The sequence below is a fragment of the Lepidochelys kempii genome, chromosome 19 (genome assembly GCF_965140265.1).
Source record: "Lepidochelys kempii isolate rLepKem1 chromosome 19, rLepKem1.hap2, whole genome shotgun sequence".
In the NCBI taxonomy this organism is placed as follows: domain Eukaryota; kingdom Metazoa; phylum Chordata; order Testudines; family Cheloniidae; genus Lepidochelys; species Lepidochelys kempii.
Genome location: NC_133274.1, coordinates 5,080,075 through 5,101,477, shown reverse-complemented (window position 1 = coordinate 5,101,477; position 21,403 = coordinate 5,080,075). Strand labels below are relative to the sequence as shown.

Below are 21,403 nucleotides of genomic sequence, written 5' to 3'. Positions count from 1 at the left end.
TGTCTGCACACAAAAGCCTCTCACTTGAGTTTAGTGGTACTTTCAAGCTAGCAAAGTTGCGGGTGTGGGTGAGAGCCCAGGTTCTGCTTTCACTCAGGTGGAAACTACCCACTTTGCAGTGGCTAAATCACTCGAGTGCTGATCGTACTCCAGTGCCTTCCCACAATCCCCCCCCCCCCCCAAAGTGCCCAGAAGGACAGACAAGATCTCTGACAATTCACTCAGAAAGAGTCACAGAGCAGCTCAGCTTACGTGGCATGCAAAGAACCACAGGATATGCCACCAGGAGCCCTAGCAACACACATGGGGAAGTGCAGCACCAGTGAGGACCCACTAACTTGAGTACGGGCTTTGCAGCATGGCTGCTCACACCTGGGCTAGCTAACTCAGATGCCAGTCACGTGGGCTAACTCTGCAGTGAAGATAAACTTTCACTCACTGGGTGCCTTTGGGAACATCACTTAGCCGCTCTATGACTCAGTTTTCCCATCTTTAAAATGGGAGAATAATATCACAGAGGATTTTGTGAGCCTTATTTACTATTTGTAAAGAGCTTTTAGATCTTCAGATGAAGAGCGTTTATTACATGCAAGCTCTGGAAATGGTGTGGTCTTGCTGATATTACAGGCCATTTTTTATAGGCCCTCAACTGGGTCTCTAATTTTGCACAGACATTCCGCTGTGGGCACCACAAACCATAGTCATGGAGTTAGACACTCAGGGCAAAATTTTCAAAAGTCTCTAAGTGACTTAAGTGCTTCAAAAGACTCTAAGTGACTTAAGTGCTTAGACATGTAGAGAAATCCCAATGAAAGTCAATAGGAGTTACGCCCCTAAATCACTTGGGCACTGTTGAAGATTTCCCCCAAGTCCTATAGTGTATCTCTACAAGTAAGCCTGGACATAAAATGATGGACGATATTAAAAACATGTCTCTGAAACCATCCCTAGGCAACTATGCTCTTCCACACAACAGGTAGATCCCAATTTCAAAACCAGCTTTTCTGATCTGGGATTCCGCTTTAGCCCATTATAACAGATGGGGGTCATCGCAAGATTTGGATCCACATCCACGCCCGGATTTCAAACACATTCTCACACACGGAGGAATCTGGGGATATTCAGATCCCAGATTTTGGTCCAGACCCATCTCTAAATTACCGGAGAAAACACAGAGTGGTGGAGGAGGAGGGGAAATAGTGATGGGGCAAGTATTTACTGGTACCAAATCGGGCACAAAGGAAGAGCTTTTATTTCAGTAGCTGCACACATGCTTTCTGAACTGGAGACAGAATGCAATGAACTTTGCAAACCAGAGCATGTAATTGCACGTGCGGCCTGCGAAGTAAGGGATCTATTCCCTTAATATAGTTTGAATGCACTACATCTATCCACAGTATCTCTCAGGCACCTATCAGTCTAGCATCTAACAGCTTAGTGCTCTTACCCACAGTGGTATACAGGGCCATGTGCTAGCTGGTTTGTTATCCAGATTACTGCAGAATGACTACATGCAATTAGACAAAATGAAGACATTTTTCATTCTCTTTCCCATGCTCCACAGAGTTAAAGTCCCCATTTATATATGAAAATTCCACTAAAGATTGCAGATCTGTCAGGCTGTGCATATTTTTCTTCTGCTTCAGAGGGACTATTTTAATGAAATATAATTAGGTGCCTTGATTATTCCTGTGCTTTTGTCATTTAGAAACTGCTGATTAAAGCTCAGGGCCTTTTGGTGAACAGTGGGGTCTGTGAACAATCACAATTGCCTAAGAATTATATCGTGCTGTTTTAATTTTGTTTGAAAGAAAAAAGACTCAACCCACTCCCATCAGGCCCTGCCCTGGCTTCATTGTTTGTAGAGAAAAGCAGGATTAGCTTTGTGGTCTCCTTCTTCTGACAGCTGTGCGATTAGACAGCAGCTCAGGTAGGCAGAGAACAAAGAGTTTGAAGTGCTTCTATTAGGGACAGTTGAACTGGGCCACAAGAGGTAAAACCTCTCTTCTTCTCGACAGGGAAGCACTGTCTAGTGGTCAACGCACAGGATGAGGAGACAGAACTCCAGGATTCTTTTCCTGGCTCCGCCACTGGCTTGCTGCATGACCTTGGCCCCCTCACTGCTCCTCTCTGCAACTTTATTTTCTTAACTGTAAAATGGGAAAATGCAATTTAATTGCCTTCTGGAAGTGTGTGTGCTGTGAGGCATAATTAGCCATCTGTTTGTAAAGGGCCTTGATGCTCAGACATAAGGTGGCAGAATAGTTCTGTTCTCAGAAGATATAAAGAACTTTGTTTTTATTCCATCATTTCATGCAGTTCCAGCCTGAGCAGAAGCTGGATGCAATAAAGAGACATTAGCCATGCCGAATAGGAAGAGACTAGGCCTGGAGGTCTCATTTCACCCATGGCAATGGAGAGCATGACCACCAGGCTATGCAGTCAGACAAGGAGCCACCATTTTGTCTTCTTTAACCCTCACTCTTTGGATAATGACCACTGCTGCTCAGCCAGGCTATAATAGTGAGCAGGAAGCATTCAACAATACTAAGGTTCTTCTGTATAATGTTGAGATGGTGCCAAATTATTATGAATTACTGTGGCTGACATGCATAAGTGTGGTAAGCATGAGTTTGGTATGGCTTGGTACGTCTGAATTTGCTAGAGGATTCTGGGAGCAGGATTCTCTTAGCATCAGACAGTTGGTGTGGAAATTTACTGAGAATACAGAAATTGCACTTGAATGGTTAATAAAGGCTCTATCTGTGCGTGTGTTTCAACATGAGACTTTGAAACCTGTCAGCCGATTGACCAGCTCACAAAGTAAAGAAAAAGCAAAAACAGGCCATCAGTGAGCTTGATACGGTTGACTCGGGTCAAAATAACCCCTTCTGGAGAACACAGCACTAGGAGCTCCAGTGAATGATTGATGAGAGGGGGAAACATTCATTGAGCTTTGGTCTGTGCCTGTTTTGCAGTCCCCTTCTAAAAGATTAATTAAAGAAAACCAGTAATGAAATGCCCACAGGGCATATTTCTGGGATATGTGACACCTGTGAGAACAAAAGGTATCAATGCTAAGGAGAGTACATTAGTTCGTTAGTTCCCCAATTGACATCTAAAGAGGTTTGTGACGCTAAAAGACAGAGGGTCAGGGTAGCCGAGACCCTGCTATGAGAGACTTGTGTAGGACTTAAGAATCAGAAGGCCTTGGGGTAACCAAGACCCTGCATCGGGGGACATTTGACAGACCAAGTACCTGAGGTGGGAAAAGAAGAAAAGAAAAGAAGTCTCCCTCTGGGACTGGTAGCTATACCTGCTTTGTTTGCCAATCAGGATACTGTGTAGGCCAACACAGTTACTGAGGGTTTATCCTTGGGGAATTGACGCTTATTAGGGAGACGTGTATTCTGTAACCTTTACTGCTTGTGTAACTCTTTCTCAGATAAACTACTGTGCATTAAGCATATTGAATCCGAATTTTCACTGGTACCGGTAACAGTCCGCCCAGCTGTGGGCCATTAAAGATCCGTTTTAACATATACCGCTCAAGAAACACTTGCAGGGCTGAGCGTAGCAACCTCAGCTGGAGCTGAGGCCAAAAACTGGGCCCGGACCTCATCGCTAGAACCAGTGCCAGACATTGGGGTCAAGATCAGAAGCCGAGCACCCCCTTGCACATCTGCAGTGCGCCGGTGGCCCCATCGGCCTGGGAGTGAGGGGCCCCAGGCAGTGCCTGAATTTGCACCGGCAAAGTCAACCCAAGTACATCACTGCTCAGGAGACATTTGCAAAAGTAAACGTTGCACGTGCTTTTCCAAATTGTTTCTCAGTTCTGCTGGCCTTGATGCCGCTGAAATGCTAGCATTCGTTTTTGGCCTCTTCCCTAACAAGGCTGCACCCGACAGGGTTCCTCATGGCCACGTTATGCCTTTCTTGTGATTCTGAACCATTTCCCTGCATTTCATCTCACATGTTGATGTCGCCTCAACCTGCCAATCAGCCTCCCACCCAGCCGTCAGGTGCCTTAGCCATACGCTTGATCTCAGTCTCTGCTCTCGCTTTGAAAAATCATGACTTTCCATGCTCCAGTCACTCTGCTGACGGGGGCTGGCGGCTGATTGCTGAAGTGTCCCCCTGCACCTCTTTCGTTTTCTTCCTTCTTGGCTGTTTTTCTTTTCCCTGGAGAGTCCATGCCTTTAGGGACAGTATGTACCTTAGCCAGGTGTGCAGAAGATTCCCCTTGGCATGCCGATAATACCCCCCACCCCAATCCACCACCTCCTTCATTGGCAAGTCTCTGTGACAACAGCCAGCGCTGACCTATGAATGTGTTCACAGAGCAAAATGGCAGGACTTTCTCCAGTTTAAAGAGGAGTTTGGTCCAGTGGTGGCCGCAGAGGAGCAGGAGTCAGGACTCCTGGGTTGGATACCCAGCACCACCACCAGACTCATCATGTGATCACGGGCAAGTCTTAATCTCTCTGTCCGTTGATTTGCCCATCTGCAAAATGAGTGTCATACCTCCACAAATTCCACGTCTGTGAAGAAAGTGGCGATTGGTTCAAAACAGTGACTGAAAAGCATTTGACATCTTGCACAAAGAGAGTTTGGGTGTCTCATTCCAGTTCCAAAGGGACAGCTGTCCACATCTCTCTCTCTCACACACAGATAACTGTTCACAACCAAAATTGGCCCTCTGCCTAGCCAACGTGGCACTAAGAGCAAAGAATGAATGAGCCAAATGGGGCACGGATATAAACCTGTCCTCTGACACCTAGAGGCAGTCCTTCCCGGCCACAGCCTGGACATGCCAGTGGGACACTGTGAAGGAAACTTCTGCAGCAGCTGTCTACTTTGCATCTGCTCTGCAGACAGAGGACAGTAGCTTCTAAGGCTGTTGATACGGGGCTCTTCATGACCACTAAATCCCCAGACAACGCTTTGAGAAGTTGCAGAAAAGAAAATAATCAGCGTGAAGTATCATTTAGCAAGAAAAAAATAAAATAAGTCAGAGTGTTACCACGCTGGGCTCCTCGGTTCTGCACAGAGCCCTCGCTGCTCAACTAGAGCCACTAGCGGGGGTGTCACTTTTCCAGGGACAATGCCAATGCTGCCTTGAAAGAAGCGCGGCCTCCATTCCTTTGGCACGGCCAGGTCACAAGACACAAAAAAGCCGGGTGCCTTTACAATGCATATACCCGTATTTCCAAGTGCAATACAATGAATCATTCTTAGGGGCCGTTTGCACCATTCTCCCTCTTTGGGTCTCTCTGAATGCTAAACACGACTGGATGTTCTACACCACGTCCTGCCGTATATTTCTAAGCGTGCTGAAGCTCCGTGGGAATTTCCATCTTCAAAAAGGGAACACAGGAATTGTTGAAAGAATCGCCCTGTGTGTTATTTATAAGCCTGGTATGGGCAAAGCCGCTTTGATCAAGTAATAACTGACTCGCAGTGGATGGTTTGTGGAAGGGTGAAAAATAAACAGCTGTGCCTCATTTGTTTTTGGTTCCATGCCTCTTCACTTCCAGATTCCAGCCAGGAACAAGAATGCGAAGCATTCAAAGAGTGCGAGAAATGTCGTGAAATGTCTAACCGTGACATTCTATCATGCCTCCTGTACCAAAGAAGTCTGGATAAGCATCTAGGGTCAGATGCTGTGCTGAGCTTCCAGGAGGTATAGCCCAGGGGGAGGAGGAGGCAAATGCAGCTTTAACCCACCTTTGTGTTAAGTTCCTGGCATAATTTAGCCAGCTCTAGGGGCTGCTCTAAGTTATGTCAGCTTCCCCAAGCCTGCCTATACCCTGCAGCGCACAAGCCAGAATTGTTGCGGCAGGAACATGAGCTACAGCCCAGCCTCTCCTGTCTCCAACTCCACCGCTGTGCTTTTCCCTGAGCTAGGGATGCAGTGAGGGGGGTGGAGGAAGAGGAACCTGTGTAGGACTGTCTATAGTAACCCAACAAAGTGCCCTCCCTCGGAGATTTTTCCTCCACCCCCTTGCAGGATGTTTATATCCCTTATACCCTGCCAGAGCTACATATAGAGGCAGAATCCCTCCACCGAATTTTGGGGCACCCCTCTGCACTAAATCTGAACAGCTTTAGGACTGATTTCAGCAGGGACTTGCTTATCTAAATTTCCCATTTGGAATGCCCCTTTTCCCTCCCCCGTTATCCCGAAGAGCATCGTTGTCCTCCAATATTTGTGTGTTCACCTGAGACCTTCAAATAATGCACGCACTTCATTTTGGATGCCACAAGCCATCATATGTTCTATACAAGCAAGATATGACAAGCTGGCAGTTTGTTCATTTTAGTTACTAGCATTACTGGGTAATGCTCAATGATTCCAACAGCCCTTCATAGTGTCACTGCAAACAAGTGTCTTCTAGCTTAGGGATTCATTTTAAATGCCGCTTGAAACTTAAATCCACTCATCATGGGCATGTTTTTCCATAGATTAACTTTCTCTCTTCCTGATGGACAATGATATAGCTTTAAGTCCTTTCTTATTCTTCTTGATGCTGCATTTAAGCTATCGTTATAGAAGAGCTAACCAATATAGATAAAGAAAGAATGGATCTCAGCCAGTGCCCAGACTGCAAATCAAACCTCTCCTGAGGTTCAGGAAAATGGAGTTACTTCCCCAAAATCCCAGTTTAGCACTTCCTGGTCCCAGCTGGGATGCAAAGTAAAAAATGCCACTGGGGTACAAAGCAGAAAGATTTGATGGCAGGCTGGCTATCTGGAGGGACTGCGCTCATGTGATCACCAAAGGCTCAGGAGGTTTGGAAAATTCAGATAAGCATCAAAGCATCCAAACCACTGGAGTGCTTACTAAAACCCAGTGCAACCTCGGATCCTTTTGAGGTTCAGCAACGGCTATGAATGAACCAGTGTCTTTCTTCAGTCCTCCAGAGAAGTCATCATAATGCTGAATCTGGGACAAAAGCCCTTTGCAAGTCAACAGCTTGTGATGCCATCTCTACCAGAGTGTGACTTCAGAGCAGGGTCTTGATGAACAAGCAGAGACACAGGGTAAATTTTAGCATTTGGAGGAAAAAGAGCTAACAAATAGCAATAAGAATTTTTTTTTTGCAATTTTTTTTATGTAAGGGGTTTCTCCTCCACAGCAGTGTGGTTTTCAAGAGCATGCTGGGTGCACCCAGGGTGTTGAGCTCTTCTGAAAATCTGGCCCCAATTCTGGGTGGTGAGCACTGGAAAATCCTGCTATGGGTTCTTTGGAAATTTAGGCTCCACATGCATAAGCACAAGCTAAAAATGTAATCAGTTGAATGGGGAATACAGGGACGCTGGGTCCTGTGTTAATGAGAACAAGTCACTCCTGTCTCGTAGCAAAAGTGAGAGTGGGGAATGGGGAGTGTATAGCAAGATGCACATTAACAGGATGATGGTTGCTTTCAAAGCAGTCTCCTCAACCATGCTGATTCTGTCCCCGAGGCCCTGCCTACGCACAAAAGTTGTGCTGTTTTAACTACACTGGTATGGTGAAAGCAGTACCAACCCCAGTGTGGAAGCAGTTACACCAGTATAAAGTGCTTAGACCAGTATAGCTTGTTCCTGTGTAAGAGAAGGGGAGTAAACTATACCGGCACATACGTTACAGACGTCTGCTGGCATAGGTGTATTGATCAGGGATGTAAAGCAAAACAGAGTGAGTAATGGATTTTTCAGTTTGGGGACAGAAATGAAAAATCTGGGGTGGGGAGGGAATGTATTTTGATTTGAACTGAAACAATTTTTATTGAAAATTTTTCAGCAAATCAAAAAATGACAGGAAAAAAGGAATACACCAAAACTTTTCCATTTACTAATATATATATATATATATATATATATATATATATATATATATATAGAGAGAGAGAGAGAGAGAGAGAGAGAGAGAGTTTTTTGTTTCCGTTCGGCTGTTTTTCAGGTGCTTGTCACGCCTTTTGGGGTATTCTTGTAAAAAAACTGCCCAAATTTGAATTAGAAACACCATTTTGAAATGAAAAATCAAAACGAAACATTTCAAAACAAAAAAGTCAAAAAATTTCAAAATGGTCACAAGTAAGCAGTTGTACTTTAAACAAAAAATATTTTTTTTCCTCAGCCAAAGCTTTTTGTTGAATTCTGCCTGAATTTACAAATAGTTTCAGTTGCACGAAAAAATGCATTTTTGGAAGAAAAATCTATTTGCCCAAATTATTTTGCCCAGCTCTAGTGTGAAGAAGTGGGATCCCTGACCAGCATAGCTGTGTCATTGAAGTATTCCTAAGACAGACACCTTGCGTACCAGCAAACCTGCACTTTTAGCTTGCTTCGCTTGGGGGAGGGGGCGCTGAAATAAATGATACTGGCAAAAGCGCAGTTTGTTGGGATAAGCGTATACCTATGCTAGCAAAGCACTCTTAGTATAGATCTGGCCTAAGATAACTTCATACCTATATGCATCCACATTTTGCTCTCTCCCTGCTGTGCCCAGCACAAGTTCTGGCAGAAGCAGAACCAAAACCATGATGTTTCTACATGTTTTTTTTCCTTCCCCTACCCACCGTGAAAGTTGCCCTTTCAGAGCCATAGGTCCCTGAATCAATTTAACATGAAGAGCTGGGGTTGTTTGAAATTCACCTGACGTGTTGTAGCTCAAGGCTAGCAATCTGATCCCAGTCCCCGAGAAGATGTTGGATTTCCAAAAGGGGCTGGTGGATGGTTGTGGCGTCTTTCCCTGCACATTACTAGTGGAAGATTACAAAGTCCCCGGTAATTGTACTGATTCGTCTGTGGCTGATATCGCTGAGAGATGTAGCTTGGGGATGACAGTGAAGTCTGTCTATGGACTGTGGGACTGACCATATGCATTGAGATGTTACAAACAAGCCAGCATCTTTGAACTGTACTTAGCATTCTGCTCTGGCAATAAGCCCAACGAGATACTTGATTTCTCTTTCATGTGCTCTCCTTTTTTTTCCCCTTCTTTTTCTTCTTTCTCCAATTCCCCAAAGTTCCATTTTCTGCAGCTTCTCAAACTCTAATTGCTGTCTCCTTCTAATGCATGGGGAAGTTAATGAGCAAAGTTAAAGCCTCACTCTTTTCTCCCAGCAGTTTGGCTTTGTGGGAAGTATGTAGGCGTGATTAACTCTGTAGGCATGTTTAGGGAAAAAAATAACACTGTACAACAGCCCTAATTTAATGAGGCCACCTTTTGTTCACTATATTTTGGCTGCCAAAAAGGGGGGGAACGGAGACAAAACCAAAGTCCTTCATTTATACTAAAAGAATTCTAATTAAAGGCTGGAAATTTTTTAATTTGTTCAATTTTAAGAGCCGCTAATTACTATTGTCTTATTAGTTTATAGCTAGTTACTGGAGATGCGTCCATTCATTCAGGATGAGAAATGGACAGGATTTGCCATGTCTGACTATAATACTACTTAGCTTTTCAGCTGTAGACCTCAAAACATTTTCCCTAGAAATGGGTGCACTAGGCAGGGGAACAGGCCGAAGGTAGAGAGGAAAGGGAGGTTCCGAGGTGGCGTCTGGCGAGAGGTCGCTGCAGAGTGAAGAAGTGTCCCCATCCAGGTGCAGACCCCCAAGGACATGGGCCCGGGGAATAGTTTCCCCACAGTGAGCGGTGGAACCCCCAACCCTGGAGGCAGTATCATCACCCCCATTTTACAGATGGGCACACAGAAAGGCGATGAGATTTGGCTCAGGACATTCGGCAGGTCAGTGGCAGCGTTTGTATCCCCATCTAGCACCCTATTCACTAGATCATACCGCTTCCATGTATAGGTTTGGGCCAGCAACTCTAGCATTCTGTCTCTGATGCATTTGAAAGCGGGCAAGCCTTCCCAATGGTGCACCTCATCTGAATCTGGAGGAGGTGTGTTTGAGGAGTCAGTTCTTTTTAGCCCCTACTTCTACCATGTCCTAATTACCCCCTCTGCATAGGCCTGGCTTCCTCTCTCTGTCCCCATCAGCTGCTGGTGAGCAGCGGGGTGCTTTTGGAACAGCAGACTCACTGTAGCTGGGCATGTAAAGCTCACTGGCAGTCTAAGCCCTTTCTTTCCACAGACGCTTCAATCAATACCTCCTCCCAGGAATCCATCACTCACAAAATAACAGCCTGGCTTGGACAGGGGACCTGATGACAAAAATGTCCTAGCAGAGGCAAAAAGAACAGGAGGACTTGTGGCACCTTAGAGACTAACAAATTTATTTGAGCATAAGCTTTCGTGAGCTACAGCTCAAATAAATTGGTTAGTCTCTAAGATACCACAAGTCCTCCTCTTTTTGTGAATACAGACTAACACGGCGGCTCCTCTGAAACCTAGCAGAGGCAGCATCTCAGCTTGAAATTTCACAGGAATGAGCGAACGGGGCAGGACATGTTCTATTATTGCCAATTGTTGCATCCCTGGCAACACCCTTCTACTCTTTGCTCCACCTCTCAAACCATCCACGTGCTCTGCAAGAACTGGGCAGCGAGGTTCTCATTCTTCTGGGCTCTGCACTATAGAGAAACATTCCATGATTTCTATACATCATTTCTCTGCCTTTGGCACAGGAGGCTGAGTTTTATATTTCCCCCCCCTGAAACTTCAACTAAAATGCCAGCTGGTTGTGATGGAATACTCTGCAATGATAGGCAGGCTGTGGTGGCAAAAAAGAAATCTCACGTCCCTGTGAATTGTGGGAGCCAAGGAGAGGATCCCAAATGCAAATGCATGGCTGTCGCAAGGATCCACTTGACTTGTAGCACTGTCTACACTATTTTCAGTCATCAGAGAATCATAGAATCTCAGGGTTGGAAGGGACCTCAGGAGGTCATCTAGTCCAACCCCCTGCTCAAAGCAGGACCAATCCCCAACTAAACCAGGTCCATTCCCATCAGAGAGGGGATGAACCTGAAAAGGCTGGTTTGGTGGAGAGGGAGGGTGTTCAGTGCAGAGAACTGGGCAGCAGGAGTATTGTGTACTATTCCCTGTTCTCTCACTGACTCAATGTGAAGCCATTTAGTTTCTCTGTCCCTTCATTTCCCCATCTGTAAAATGGAGATGATCGTACGGAGGGATTCTAAGGTGACAGAGGTCACCTCAGTCTCAGGAGGGAGAGGTGAGGCTAAATCACCATTGGCTGCGAGAGCCCCAGCTGGAAAGCGCCGAAGAGATGCAAAGTGCCACGGGCCCAGTTCGCTGCTGCCCTGCACCTCATGCAGTCATCACCACCACTACTAAGGGAGTGCCACGTGGGTATAAAATGCCATCCTGTCAGAATGGGACCCTTTCACATTCGCTCGGCACGGACGTGAAAAAGTGCACAACGTGCGGGGCAGGGGCGAATTGGGCCCTATATTTTGACAGCGCTCCTAGAGAATTGATATGGCCAAGCTTGCGGTTACGCAAGCTGCCGGAGACATATGTGCAGACCACCACGGACACGTATGAGAGTAGTACAATGGTCGTGAGAAGCAATTGCAGCTACCGTGATCCATTCACTGTGAGGGTAGGTCTACAGTACACCCAGGCTCAGCCTGAAGCCTATTCCTATTTGTGATTTAATGGACACCTTGACACAGGGGATTAGTGGAGAGGCTCCATGGAGCATGCTTTTCACTGAGACATTACGTTGAACCGCAAAGATAAATACAAACTGGAAAGGGACTTAGAACAATGGAGGGCTGCATGAGAAGAAAATGGTTTACAAATCAGCTGACAAAAGACAGGATACAGATGGTGCTTTGTTGAACGGGGCATGGTGAAACCAGAAAAACAAGATGGTACAGAGCTAACGTCTGTGCAACATTTCAGATACTTTGGTCTCAGTGTTGAGCTATGATGGGACTGCGGATGCAGATGTTAGGAGTCGCATGAAGAGCATTTGGTGAAAATGTAAGGGTTGATGGGAACTCTCTGAGATAACGAGATGCCAAGTAAACTAAAGAGCAAAGTATATAAGACCATGATTAGGGTGGCCACGATGTATGGGTCAGAATGCTGGCCAACAAGGAAGAAAGAAGAACAGCTATGACACAACACTGAAATGAGAACGCTCAGGTGGATGCTGGGTAAGACAAGAACTGATAGGCTGTGCAGTGCCATGGCATGAGTCAGGATGCAAATAGCCCCCATCATGGAAAAGTTGAGGGAGTATCAACTGAGCTGGCTTGGTCATGTGAGCTGATGAGATGGGTGATGGCCAGAGCCAAGACTGGGGAGTCATGGGACAAAGACCATGAGGAAAACCTAGAAAGAGGTGGTTCTAGACACCAGAGGAGGACATGAAGAAAGTCAGCATCAGCTTAAAAGAGGAAGTTGATAGGAATACTTGGAGATGAAGAACAAGAACCACTGACCCCGACTAATGGGACGCGGCAAAGTCAAAGAAGAAGAAAAAGAATTTTGATGGCAGTTCAGTTACTTCTATGAAGTTTAACCAAACTTTGCCAACCTCTTGGAATTATAAATCTGAGCTGGAAGTCTCAGATGGACAACACTAGATTCACAGAGTTTCTTGTTTCTGATGAGCCTGAAATAACCACTAGAAAAGCCTTCCTGGAATGTTACTGCATTTTTCCTCAGATCCACATGAGATCCCGATCACCATACCACTCAAATGGCCCCACCACGAGAAGAATGCATTAAGCCCACAACACAACACCTATTGGCCCATGTGGCTCTTTGCTCGGTTTCAATCAGACTGTTTGGCTGTGGGCATGACTAGAAGAGGTCTGACAGAGAAAACCCAGAATACCTGAAGGCTAAAGCAGAACAGACGCTTCACTGGTGGGCACCAGTACAAAACCTCATGATGGATAGATGGTCTGGCTCCAAAGAACTTAAGTGACGAGAGAACAGGAAGATGGTTTGTTCAATGTACTTTCCTGGATGCCTTTTTATTTTACCTCCCCAAATTGAATCCAATTAAGATACTAGCTAATCTTCTGAGAGTCAAATTCTCATCACATCCTACAGCGAATCACATTTGTATGTATGTAAAAGAGGGTGTGTGTGAGAGAGAGAGAAAATCCAAGTCCTTGTGAAGGCGGCCTAAAAAGGAAACTTGGAAAACTTTCTTTAGCTCTGGACATGTGTTAGTCTAATGTCTCATGCTGCTATGGGTATGTCTACACTGAAACGCCCCCCTCCCCCTGCAAAAAAAACCAACTACACAGCAACGAGTCTCAGAGTATGTCTACACAAGGATAAAAACCCTGTTGGTGGCCGGGGTCAGCTGACTCGGGCTCACGGGCTTAGGCTGCAGGGCTTAAAATCGCTGCATGGACATCTGGGCTCAGACTGGACTCCAAGCTCTGGGGCCTTCCACCCTTGCAAGGTGTCTGAGCTCAGGCTCCATCCTGAGCCTGAATGTTTACCTAGCAATTTTTCAGCCCTGGAGCCTGAGCCCCGTAAGCCTGAGCCAGCTGACCGAGGCCAGCCAGGTTTTTTAATGCCCATGCATGAGATTGGCTGCTGGGTTGTTTTTTGTTTGTTTGTTTGTGTAGATTTTGCAGTGTAGATATACCCTCAGACAGTCCCAACACCACACAGCATTTAGACATTTCTTTTTATTCAGCAGCAGCTAGCTTCCCCCAAATAAATCCACGCTGCCTCTAATCACACCCAGTTTCTCAAGCTTGATCCCTTACTAAACCCTGCCAAATGATTTCTCTCATTCCACCCTCAGCCCTGCCCTCACCCTGCACACTCCAACAATGCTAAGAACAACAGCCTGTTGGGGTGTGCTTTAATTTCAAGTCTCCCTGAATAACTGTGCTGGCTTTGCCACTTCCCAGCCTGGCTTGAAAGCAAAGAATAGCTAAAAAGACCAGCTTAAGACTTTAATCAGTTCTTACACCCCTCGCCTTTAGAGCTGAATCCTCCAGAAGGTGTGTTTTACCCTTGATTTCCTGGAGAAACAAATAAAATACTTTAAAGGCCGTAAAGCCACTGCTTTAATAAGAAAGGACACCTGGCTTGGCAACCGGTTCCCTTTATAAATACACTTTGGGGCCTAAGTCCTTTCGTTCTTTAAAAGGTGAGCTGCCCGGGAGGGTCGGGGCGGGGGGGGGAATTGGGTTACAATGCTGGTTTCTTGCTTCCTTATGATAGCTAAAAGCTACCCCAAACAGCCACCCCTCCTGCCAAGGAATCTGCTGGTTTTTTACATTACAATTTGGGGTCTGGTCTGCCCTAGAAAACATGAGGGAATGTAACGTCAACAACCCTGGTCGGTAGCGGGCAGGATCGAACCCGGGGCCTCTGGAGCTTAGCGCATGAGCTAAAAGCTAACTGGCTGTTCGCTAAGGCTGTAGAGCAAACATTTGAATCCCTCTAAGTGGTCTCGGTTCCGCTGGACGGGAGAGTGTCCCGCACCCAGAAGGTGTGTGGGTTACAGGAAGATCAGAGAACTGGTAGATGTACGGCATCAGAGGCCAAGGAGGTGGATCCTCATTAACTGAGACGGAAGGGCTGGGCTAGATGCTCAGCGGCAAGAAATTGGCACATCTCCATTAACCTCAACGGTGCTACACTGATTTACCCCAGCAGCGGAGCTGGCCCTCTGGCTGCACATTGTTGGTGTTAACATCTACTTAACTAAAACTCTCGGAAGAAAATCTCTTCCTGTTACAGACATTCCCCTGCAGCTCTGGGAATGCAAATGCCACCCCACTGTCTTAAGGCTCCATCCTGCAAATGCCAGGTGAAGCCACTTAAGAACTAACAGAAGTGCTTGGATACCGGGCAGGATTCAAATCTTCTGGTCCAGCTTTTCAAACGGGCCTAAATAAGGGTCAGATTGTCCTGAGCTCAGCTCCCAGAAACTCCCCTGGAGGGACGTCTCAGCGGATTGTCCCAGAAAACTCAGCACCCAACACTTGCGGAACTCTTGAAAATCTGCTCCCAATTGTGGGTGCTGAGCCCTTTTTCAAATTCTGAGCTGAGGGGGTGAGAACCAGAGTGTGAAACTGACTAGGAACAGAATGTGAAACTCACCAGTCTAGTTCTGCTAGCCCCATTTCTAGAACGCTAACCCGGCTTGGGTATCTGGGCGCTACTAGTTTCACTGGGAAAAATGAATGGTGAAAAGCAAGCCAGACTATTTCCTTCTGCTCTCCCAAAAGACCCACGTGCTGCTCTGGCAGCATGCAGGGGCTGTAAGGTGAGGCTAGACACCCGTACCTTAGCCTTGAGAATCCCCCCTGTACAATGGGCCTCCAGAGCAGTATAAGGACTCTACGGGTACGTCTACTTGGCAGTAAAAAAACCTCCAGCACGGAGTCTCAGAGCCTGGGTTAGTCGACTCAGTTCGTGGGGCTCAGGCTCCGGCTCCAGCCCCAGCCCCAGCCTGAACATCAACACTGCAATTTTATAGCCCTATAGCCCATGCCCCGCGAGCCCGAGTCAACTAACCTGGGCCAGCCGTGGCTGTGCCGTGGGTCTTCAACTGCAGTATAGACAAACCCTACACGGTCTCTTCTCCCAGCCCCCAGTGCAGGGGGGGTGGATTGGAGGTGTGGCCAAAACCTGCATTAGTTCTGTGCTTCCCAGGCCACACAGGGAGCAAAGGATAAGTTAAAGCACCCCTGAGGGTGCCCTAGCTTATACTGGACGGTGGACAGGTGCCTGCATGGCAGAGTACGAAGAGTGCAAAGGTGGCTCAAAACCATCCGAAACCCATCTCCTGCATTCCTGCTGTGAGCACAGGGAGGGAGTCACTTAGCATCAGGACCTACATTTCCAGTTTAGGGAGAGGAGATCTTTTTTGAGCTTTGATCTTCATGAAGTGCGGGTGCCGAGTCTCACAAAGCATTCCCTCCACTTCCTAGAGGCTGACTATGCTGCCATCTCAACCTTCCAAGTCCCTGCTGGTGCATGGAAAGCAAGCCTGGCTCTCCTGCACTTGGCAGAAAAGAGCACAAACCAGACGCTAACACAGCCAGCCCCAGCTGTGGGGAATATCACATCACAGAGAACAGATGTCAAACAACAAAGAGAATCCTTGAGGCATACCCAGCCGCCTGCAATGTAAGGACATTTCCCTCATTGCCTTATCCATGTCCCACTGACATAACCGCGTCTTCTCCTTGAACTGCAGCCACACAGCCTGTGCACCAGGCAAGGTCTGTGTAAGGCCCATGCAATTCAGCATGGACAAATAATTCAACTGGCAACATTTCAGCAAAGGAAAGCCTGGCAAGCAAATGTCCAAATTGTTCAGCGCTGGGTAAAATACAATGTTTGGAGGAAAAACAACAACACTGCGTTAATTTAAGCTGAGTAAATGAGCAAAGATAAGGGGCAAAGGGAGCAGCATCAAGCCCAGCTCACTGGCAGCTTTTTTGTGAATGTTTCGAAGGGCAGGGCTGGGGAAATAAGATCTTGGGGGCAAGGGCTATTTTTCAGTTTGGTGTGTGTTCAGCATCAAGCGCAATGAGGCTGGGCCTTCTTGGGTCTACTGCCACACAAATAATACTAATAAAAAATGACCTCAGAAGAGAACCCGAAGCTTAGTCCACGCAAAGGGGGTTGTTTCTGTTTGCAAAATACAGGCTCTGTTGAAACGGACTGGGTTCAGACCAGTCCACACAACTGTTTGCCCCGTTCTTCTCCAATCAGGGACCTGAAATGCCCCCATGCTCCTATGTCAAACACGAGGGTCTGTGTAATGGTGATGAGAAACTGGAAGCACTGACAGTGAAATCCTGGCCCCATAGAAGTCAGTAGGAGTTTTGCCACTGATTTCAATGGGGCTAGGATTTCACTCTGGGAATCTAACATAGAGCTTTACATTTAAATCTCAGAGTGCTGGGGAAACTGAAGCACAGAGAAGTTAAATGACTTATCAGAGGACAGGAGCATCAGTGGCAGAGCCAGCTGTTCCTAGAGTATTATATAAGACAATGCTCATCGAAACCCATTCCCCCCCATACTCCACTGGGTCGGGCTGGGCTGAAGAACGGCACAGTACGGTACATGCTATGGCCGGGGGGTTACCTGTATAATCGATCACGAAGCCTGCATTGCTCACGGAAGCGTCGCTTCGGAAAGCCAGGAAGAGATTGTTGCTGCTGCTCTCTATCCGGTCGGGCAGCTGGGAGCCGTAGAAGCTCCCGATCAGGGGGCTGAGTGAGCTGGGGCCGTCATAGATGTGGAGGAAATCGTACCCAGGCTCCAAATTAAAGCTGGGAAAGAAATAAAACAAGCACAGCTTGAACTATTACGTGTATTGTGGGAGCGCTGGGAGGCCTAACAGAACATCGGGCCCCAATGTGCTAGGTGCTGTACAGATACACAGTAAGGAAACAGCCTCGCCACCAAAAATTCCAATTTAAGTGGGCAAGACAGACAGGTGGAGGAAATGGAGGATTGTTATCCCCATTTTACAGATTAGGAACTGAGGTCCCGAGAGACTAACCGACATGCCTGAAGTCTCCCAGAGAGCCCATAGCAGTGGTAGGAATTGAATCTAGCTCTCCAGAGCCTCTGTCCAGCCTTAACCAAAAGGCTGCTCTGGTGGCGGGTGGGGAAAAAAAAATCTTGCACAAACCAACATCTACTAATGCCGCCATTCTCTGCTCTTCCATGCAGAGAGTCTCTCGAGGTGCCCATTACCGCGGTTACCGAAAAGTGCAAATTAAAGGTGAGGAGCACAAGAGGATGGCTCTTTCCCTTGATGTACTGGGGAAGGTTTAAAGGTGGAGAGGGCATAAGCATTAGACAAAGATTCCAGCAACACAAGCAGCTGTTGCTTGGAAGGACAAGGCCTTGCTCCTGAGTCTGCCACCCAGGCCTGGGAAGATGCCCCTTTCAAGCCCCTTTCACCTCAGGGTTACTGTAGGCAGAGCAGAGGGCTGAGCACCGCAATGCTTTAACTCCAGTCTTGCTCCAGATCCAGCCTAAGCTTTGTGCCAGGTGTAGCCTGAGTCTGATTCTGTCTTTCACTAGATGCTGTCCAGGAATTACCATGGTCAATCTCCTCAGGCGATACAGGGCAGTATGGCCCAACAGGCCCCTCTCCTTAGGTGGCATCTACACAGTGGAGATCGGTTGAGATACCCTGGCTGATTGTCCCCTGATTTGGGCTCTTGGGAGACAGGGTCAGGGCATTTCCAGTGGAGCCTGAGTGTCTCCTGTGACTCTGACCAAGCTCCCGTTTCCTGGCCTTTGGGGCAGGCTGCTCGACCTCCTCTGCTGACACAGGCGTGGGCGTGAGCAGGAAGAGGGAGCTCTCACTGAGTTCTCCATGCACTGGAGGGTAGAGGAGTCCATAAGCTTCTGTGCAGATTTTACATATGGGCCACAGGCAGCGTGGCCCAAAGGATTAACCTGTTGATCCAGCCACACTTTGGATCCAGTCCTTTGAAAACACCCACTAATGAATTAACAAGAGCTGGAAGGGCCAGGGGGCTCACAGGGGGCATGGCAGACACTCGCTCTGCAATAGCTCCGGGGTTTACGCTCTTTAAATACATGCACAAATAAAGCAGGACTGCGGTCGGAATATACCTAGCCTCTTCCCAACAGGGGCGGATTGAGGCTAAATATGAGAGTAAATCAGCCAGCACTACAGAAACCAGACACCATCCTCGGTGAGACTGGAGGGAGAAGGGGCTGGCAGATATAAGTGGTTTTCTTTGCTTTGGAGAGCCCTTTTTCTGGACACGGGTTAGGGGCACAGTTGCCAACTTTCACGCAGTAAATAAGCACCCCGACTTTCACAATAAGCCAAAATCAAGCTAATCTCATTTCAAAACAAGGCCAAAACAAGCCAATCCCTAAGAACCCCAAAACTCTATGTGACTAGATCCCCCCGGTGTGCAGTCTGGGACTGTGATGGGCCTGTTGTGCACCCCTGACTCTCTCCCCCGCCCCCCCCCCCGTGTCCCTGCTTGCCCCTTGCCCCTGCTTGCCGGGAGCCCATAAAAAAACAGAAGCAACAAGCTACAACAAGCAACACACTACAAGCCAAACAAGCAACAAGCCAAAAACTAGCCAACAAGCAACTGACAAGCCAATTAAGCCAAAAACAAGCCCAATTTCTGTGTTTTTTTCGCAGGTTTGGCATGTCTGGTTAGGGGCTCTCTAGGAAACTGATCCATGGAGCCCTAGGACAGCCTCTTTAGAGAGCAGTTGATGCAAATGACAAGCCCATTACCTCAGGCCTTGCCCCACCTCTGAGCTCCTCCCCTCTCCCCACAGGTCCCAGCAGAAGTGAAAGGGAACAGCTGAGCTGCTCACGGGTACATACATATTAAATACTAGGGCAATGACATAATCGGGAGAGACCGTTAACTTCCAGTCGCACTCCTTCCCCGGGGGATAGGGCTCCGGGTACTGCGGTGACAAGATGACCCCGGCCGGCCCCGTCAGGATCCCTCCACAGGGAGCTGAAACAAGAAAGTGAGGGGTGGGGGAATAGTGATACATGGTCTGCCACATGGGGAAAACAACAGACAGTGGTGGGAATTAGACTTCTGGGTTGAGCTGTGGACTAGGTGCACCTGGAAGTCATGGGGAGGGTAGATTTAGAAATGGATGGATGGAGATTTGGGTAGAGAGACAAAGAGATGGATGGAAATATGGATGGGTAGATGGCAACAGACAGCCATATGGAGAGAGAAAGATGGAAAGACAGACAGCTAGACTGCCAGACAGATAAGATACTATTTGTGATACAGTAGCCCTGAGGGGCCCTAACCGAGACTGGGGCCCTGTTATACTGGGCACTGGACATACACATAGCAAGAGACAGTCCAAGCCGATTACAATTTTCATAAGAGATACAAATGGATCATCAGAGAGAAAAGATGCCTTGAGCCTTCCTGTTCCACGTATCTAGGCAGCTCCCAGTCAAAATCAAGGCTCCTGCTCAAGAAGTGAAAACACGTGATGTCAGGGACTAACAATTAGTTTGCATTGCCAGGGAGGCTACGCATTAGGTTGAAAAAATTTCCAATTCAGCGTGTTTTATGACAGAAAATTGGGTTTTCACGAAAACAACATTTTTCTCAGAAAGTGTTGTCTTTCCAGGGGAGATTTTTGATACTTTTGTCAAAAAGCTGAACACCCCAAAACACACATTTATATAGATACGAGATGCTGCTGCAGCATCTCCAGGGAGCTGTAGTTTAGTTGCTACCTACTCCCGTTCTCCTCTACGAGCTGAACTTCATCTCCCAAGACGCTCTGCCTCCTCTGCCCAAAAGGGGAGACCATGATGCGTCATGAGAGATGTCGTCCAACCAGGGAGCCCAGTTTAGAGAGAAGAATGGAAGCATGAGACACCTGACCCATGGTTCCCCGGAAGCACCGCAAAGGTATTTCAGAATCAAAGTATTTGATTTTTCACCAAAACCTGGAAATGTTCCATTGGGGGAAAAAAAACTCCGAACACTTTTCAACCAGCTCGAATTAGGCAACATAGTGTAAGGCTATTGTAGAATCGTTTACAGCATCTTACTACCCAAAATTCCAAAAGCCCTTTGTCACTGAAAGAGAGCCTTGCTGCTGCTCTTTCCCCCCCACAGCTTATTGGGAGATCTTCTAAAAAAGGATCAACAGGGCTCTTTCCAAAAGCAACCCACTAATATGGCTCTTTCTTGACTTTCACTGAAGAGAATTCCCTGTGAGAATTCCCTTAGCCCAGATCATCTAACCTCAGTTCCACTTCCTGGAAAGAAGAGCTAAGATCTCAGCTTTCAATGTGAATGAGAACTCAATGGGGACTAGCTAGATACCTAGATACACAACACTGTGATTTTAGTTACAGCTCCACGACAACTAGAAGGTCTGTCAGCATCAGAGAGAAATGATGCCATGTGAGATTATTAACAGAGTCTTTCAAAAATCAAGATGTCCTGCAGCAAACAAATTCTGGGCATGTTATAAAAGTTTCCCAGCTGGCTTTAAATCTGTTTTAAGAAATGGAGTTAATTAATTTAAGTTGCTTGGGGTAACATTGCATAAACATGAATAAAGGTTACAGGATGACTAATATCTGGCTAACATTTAATTAGCCAGCTAATTTAACATTTATTGCTTTTATGTGCATAGCATGACAATTGTTATATGTCCTGGCCGTATTGAAAAAAAACATGAGCTTCTTTTATGACTTTATGAACCCATGGACAATGTCAGATAGTTTTCTCTTGTGATTCAGAATAAGTTACCTCCTTGCACAAAAGTCACCCAGCCAAGGTCCTTCCCCAACCAAAAATAATTGGCTTGCCCAGACAATCCCCTGCCTCCTAGCTAAGATCTCACTCTCCTTCCTCTCTGTGCTCAGGGATCATGAGCATGCTGGGCTCTGTATGCCAGACTGCATGCCAGACCCCTTTGGCAAAACCGATTGCACAGTGTAGCTAGGTGATAGGTTTCTCCACTTTTAC

At 47.0% G+C, this 21,403-nt stretch overlaps 1 protein-coding gene across 11 annotated transcripts in view; it reads right to left on the bottom strand.

Moving 5' to 3' along the window:
• The window catches only part of CSMD2 (CUB and Sushi multiple domains 2), a 548,097-nt gene that overhangs the window by 123,732 nt on the left and 402,962 nt on the right, over nt 1-21,403 (bottom strand). For all 11 annotated transcript variants that reach the window (XM_073317325.1, XM_073317326.1, XM_073317333.1 and 8 more), the window contains 2 exons: nt 19,264-19,402; nt 17,010-17,197 (listed from right to left, as the gene is read on the bottom strand). In XM_073317325.1, coding sequence (XP_073173426.1) covers nt 17,010-17,197; nt 19,264-19,402 — 327 coding nt within the window. The remainder of the gene's footprint in view (nt 1-17,009; nt 17,198-19,263; nt 19,403-21,403) is intronic.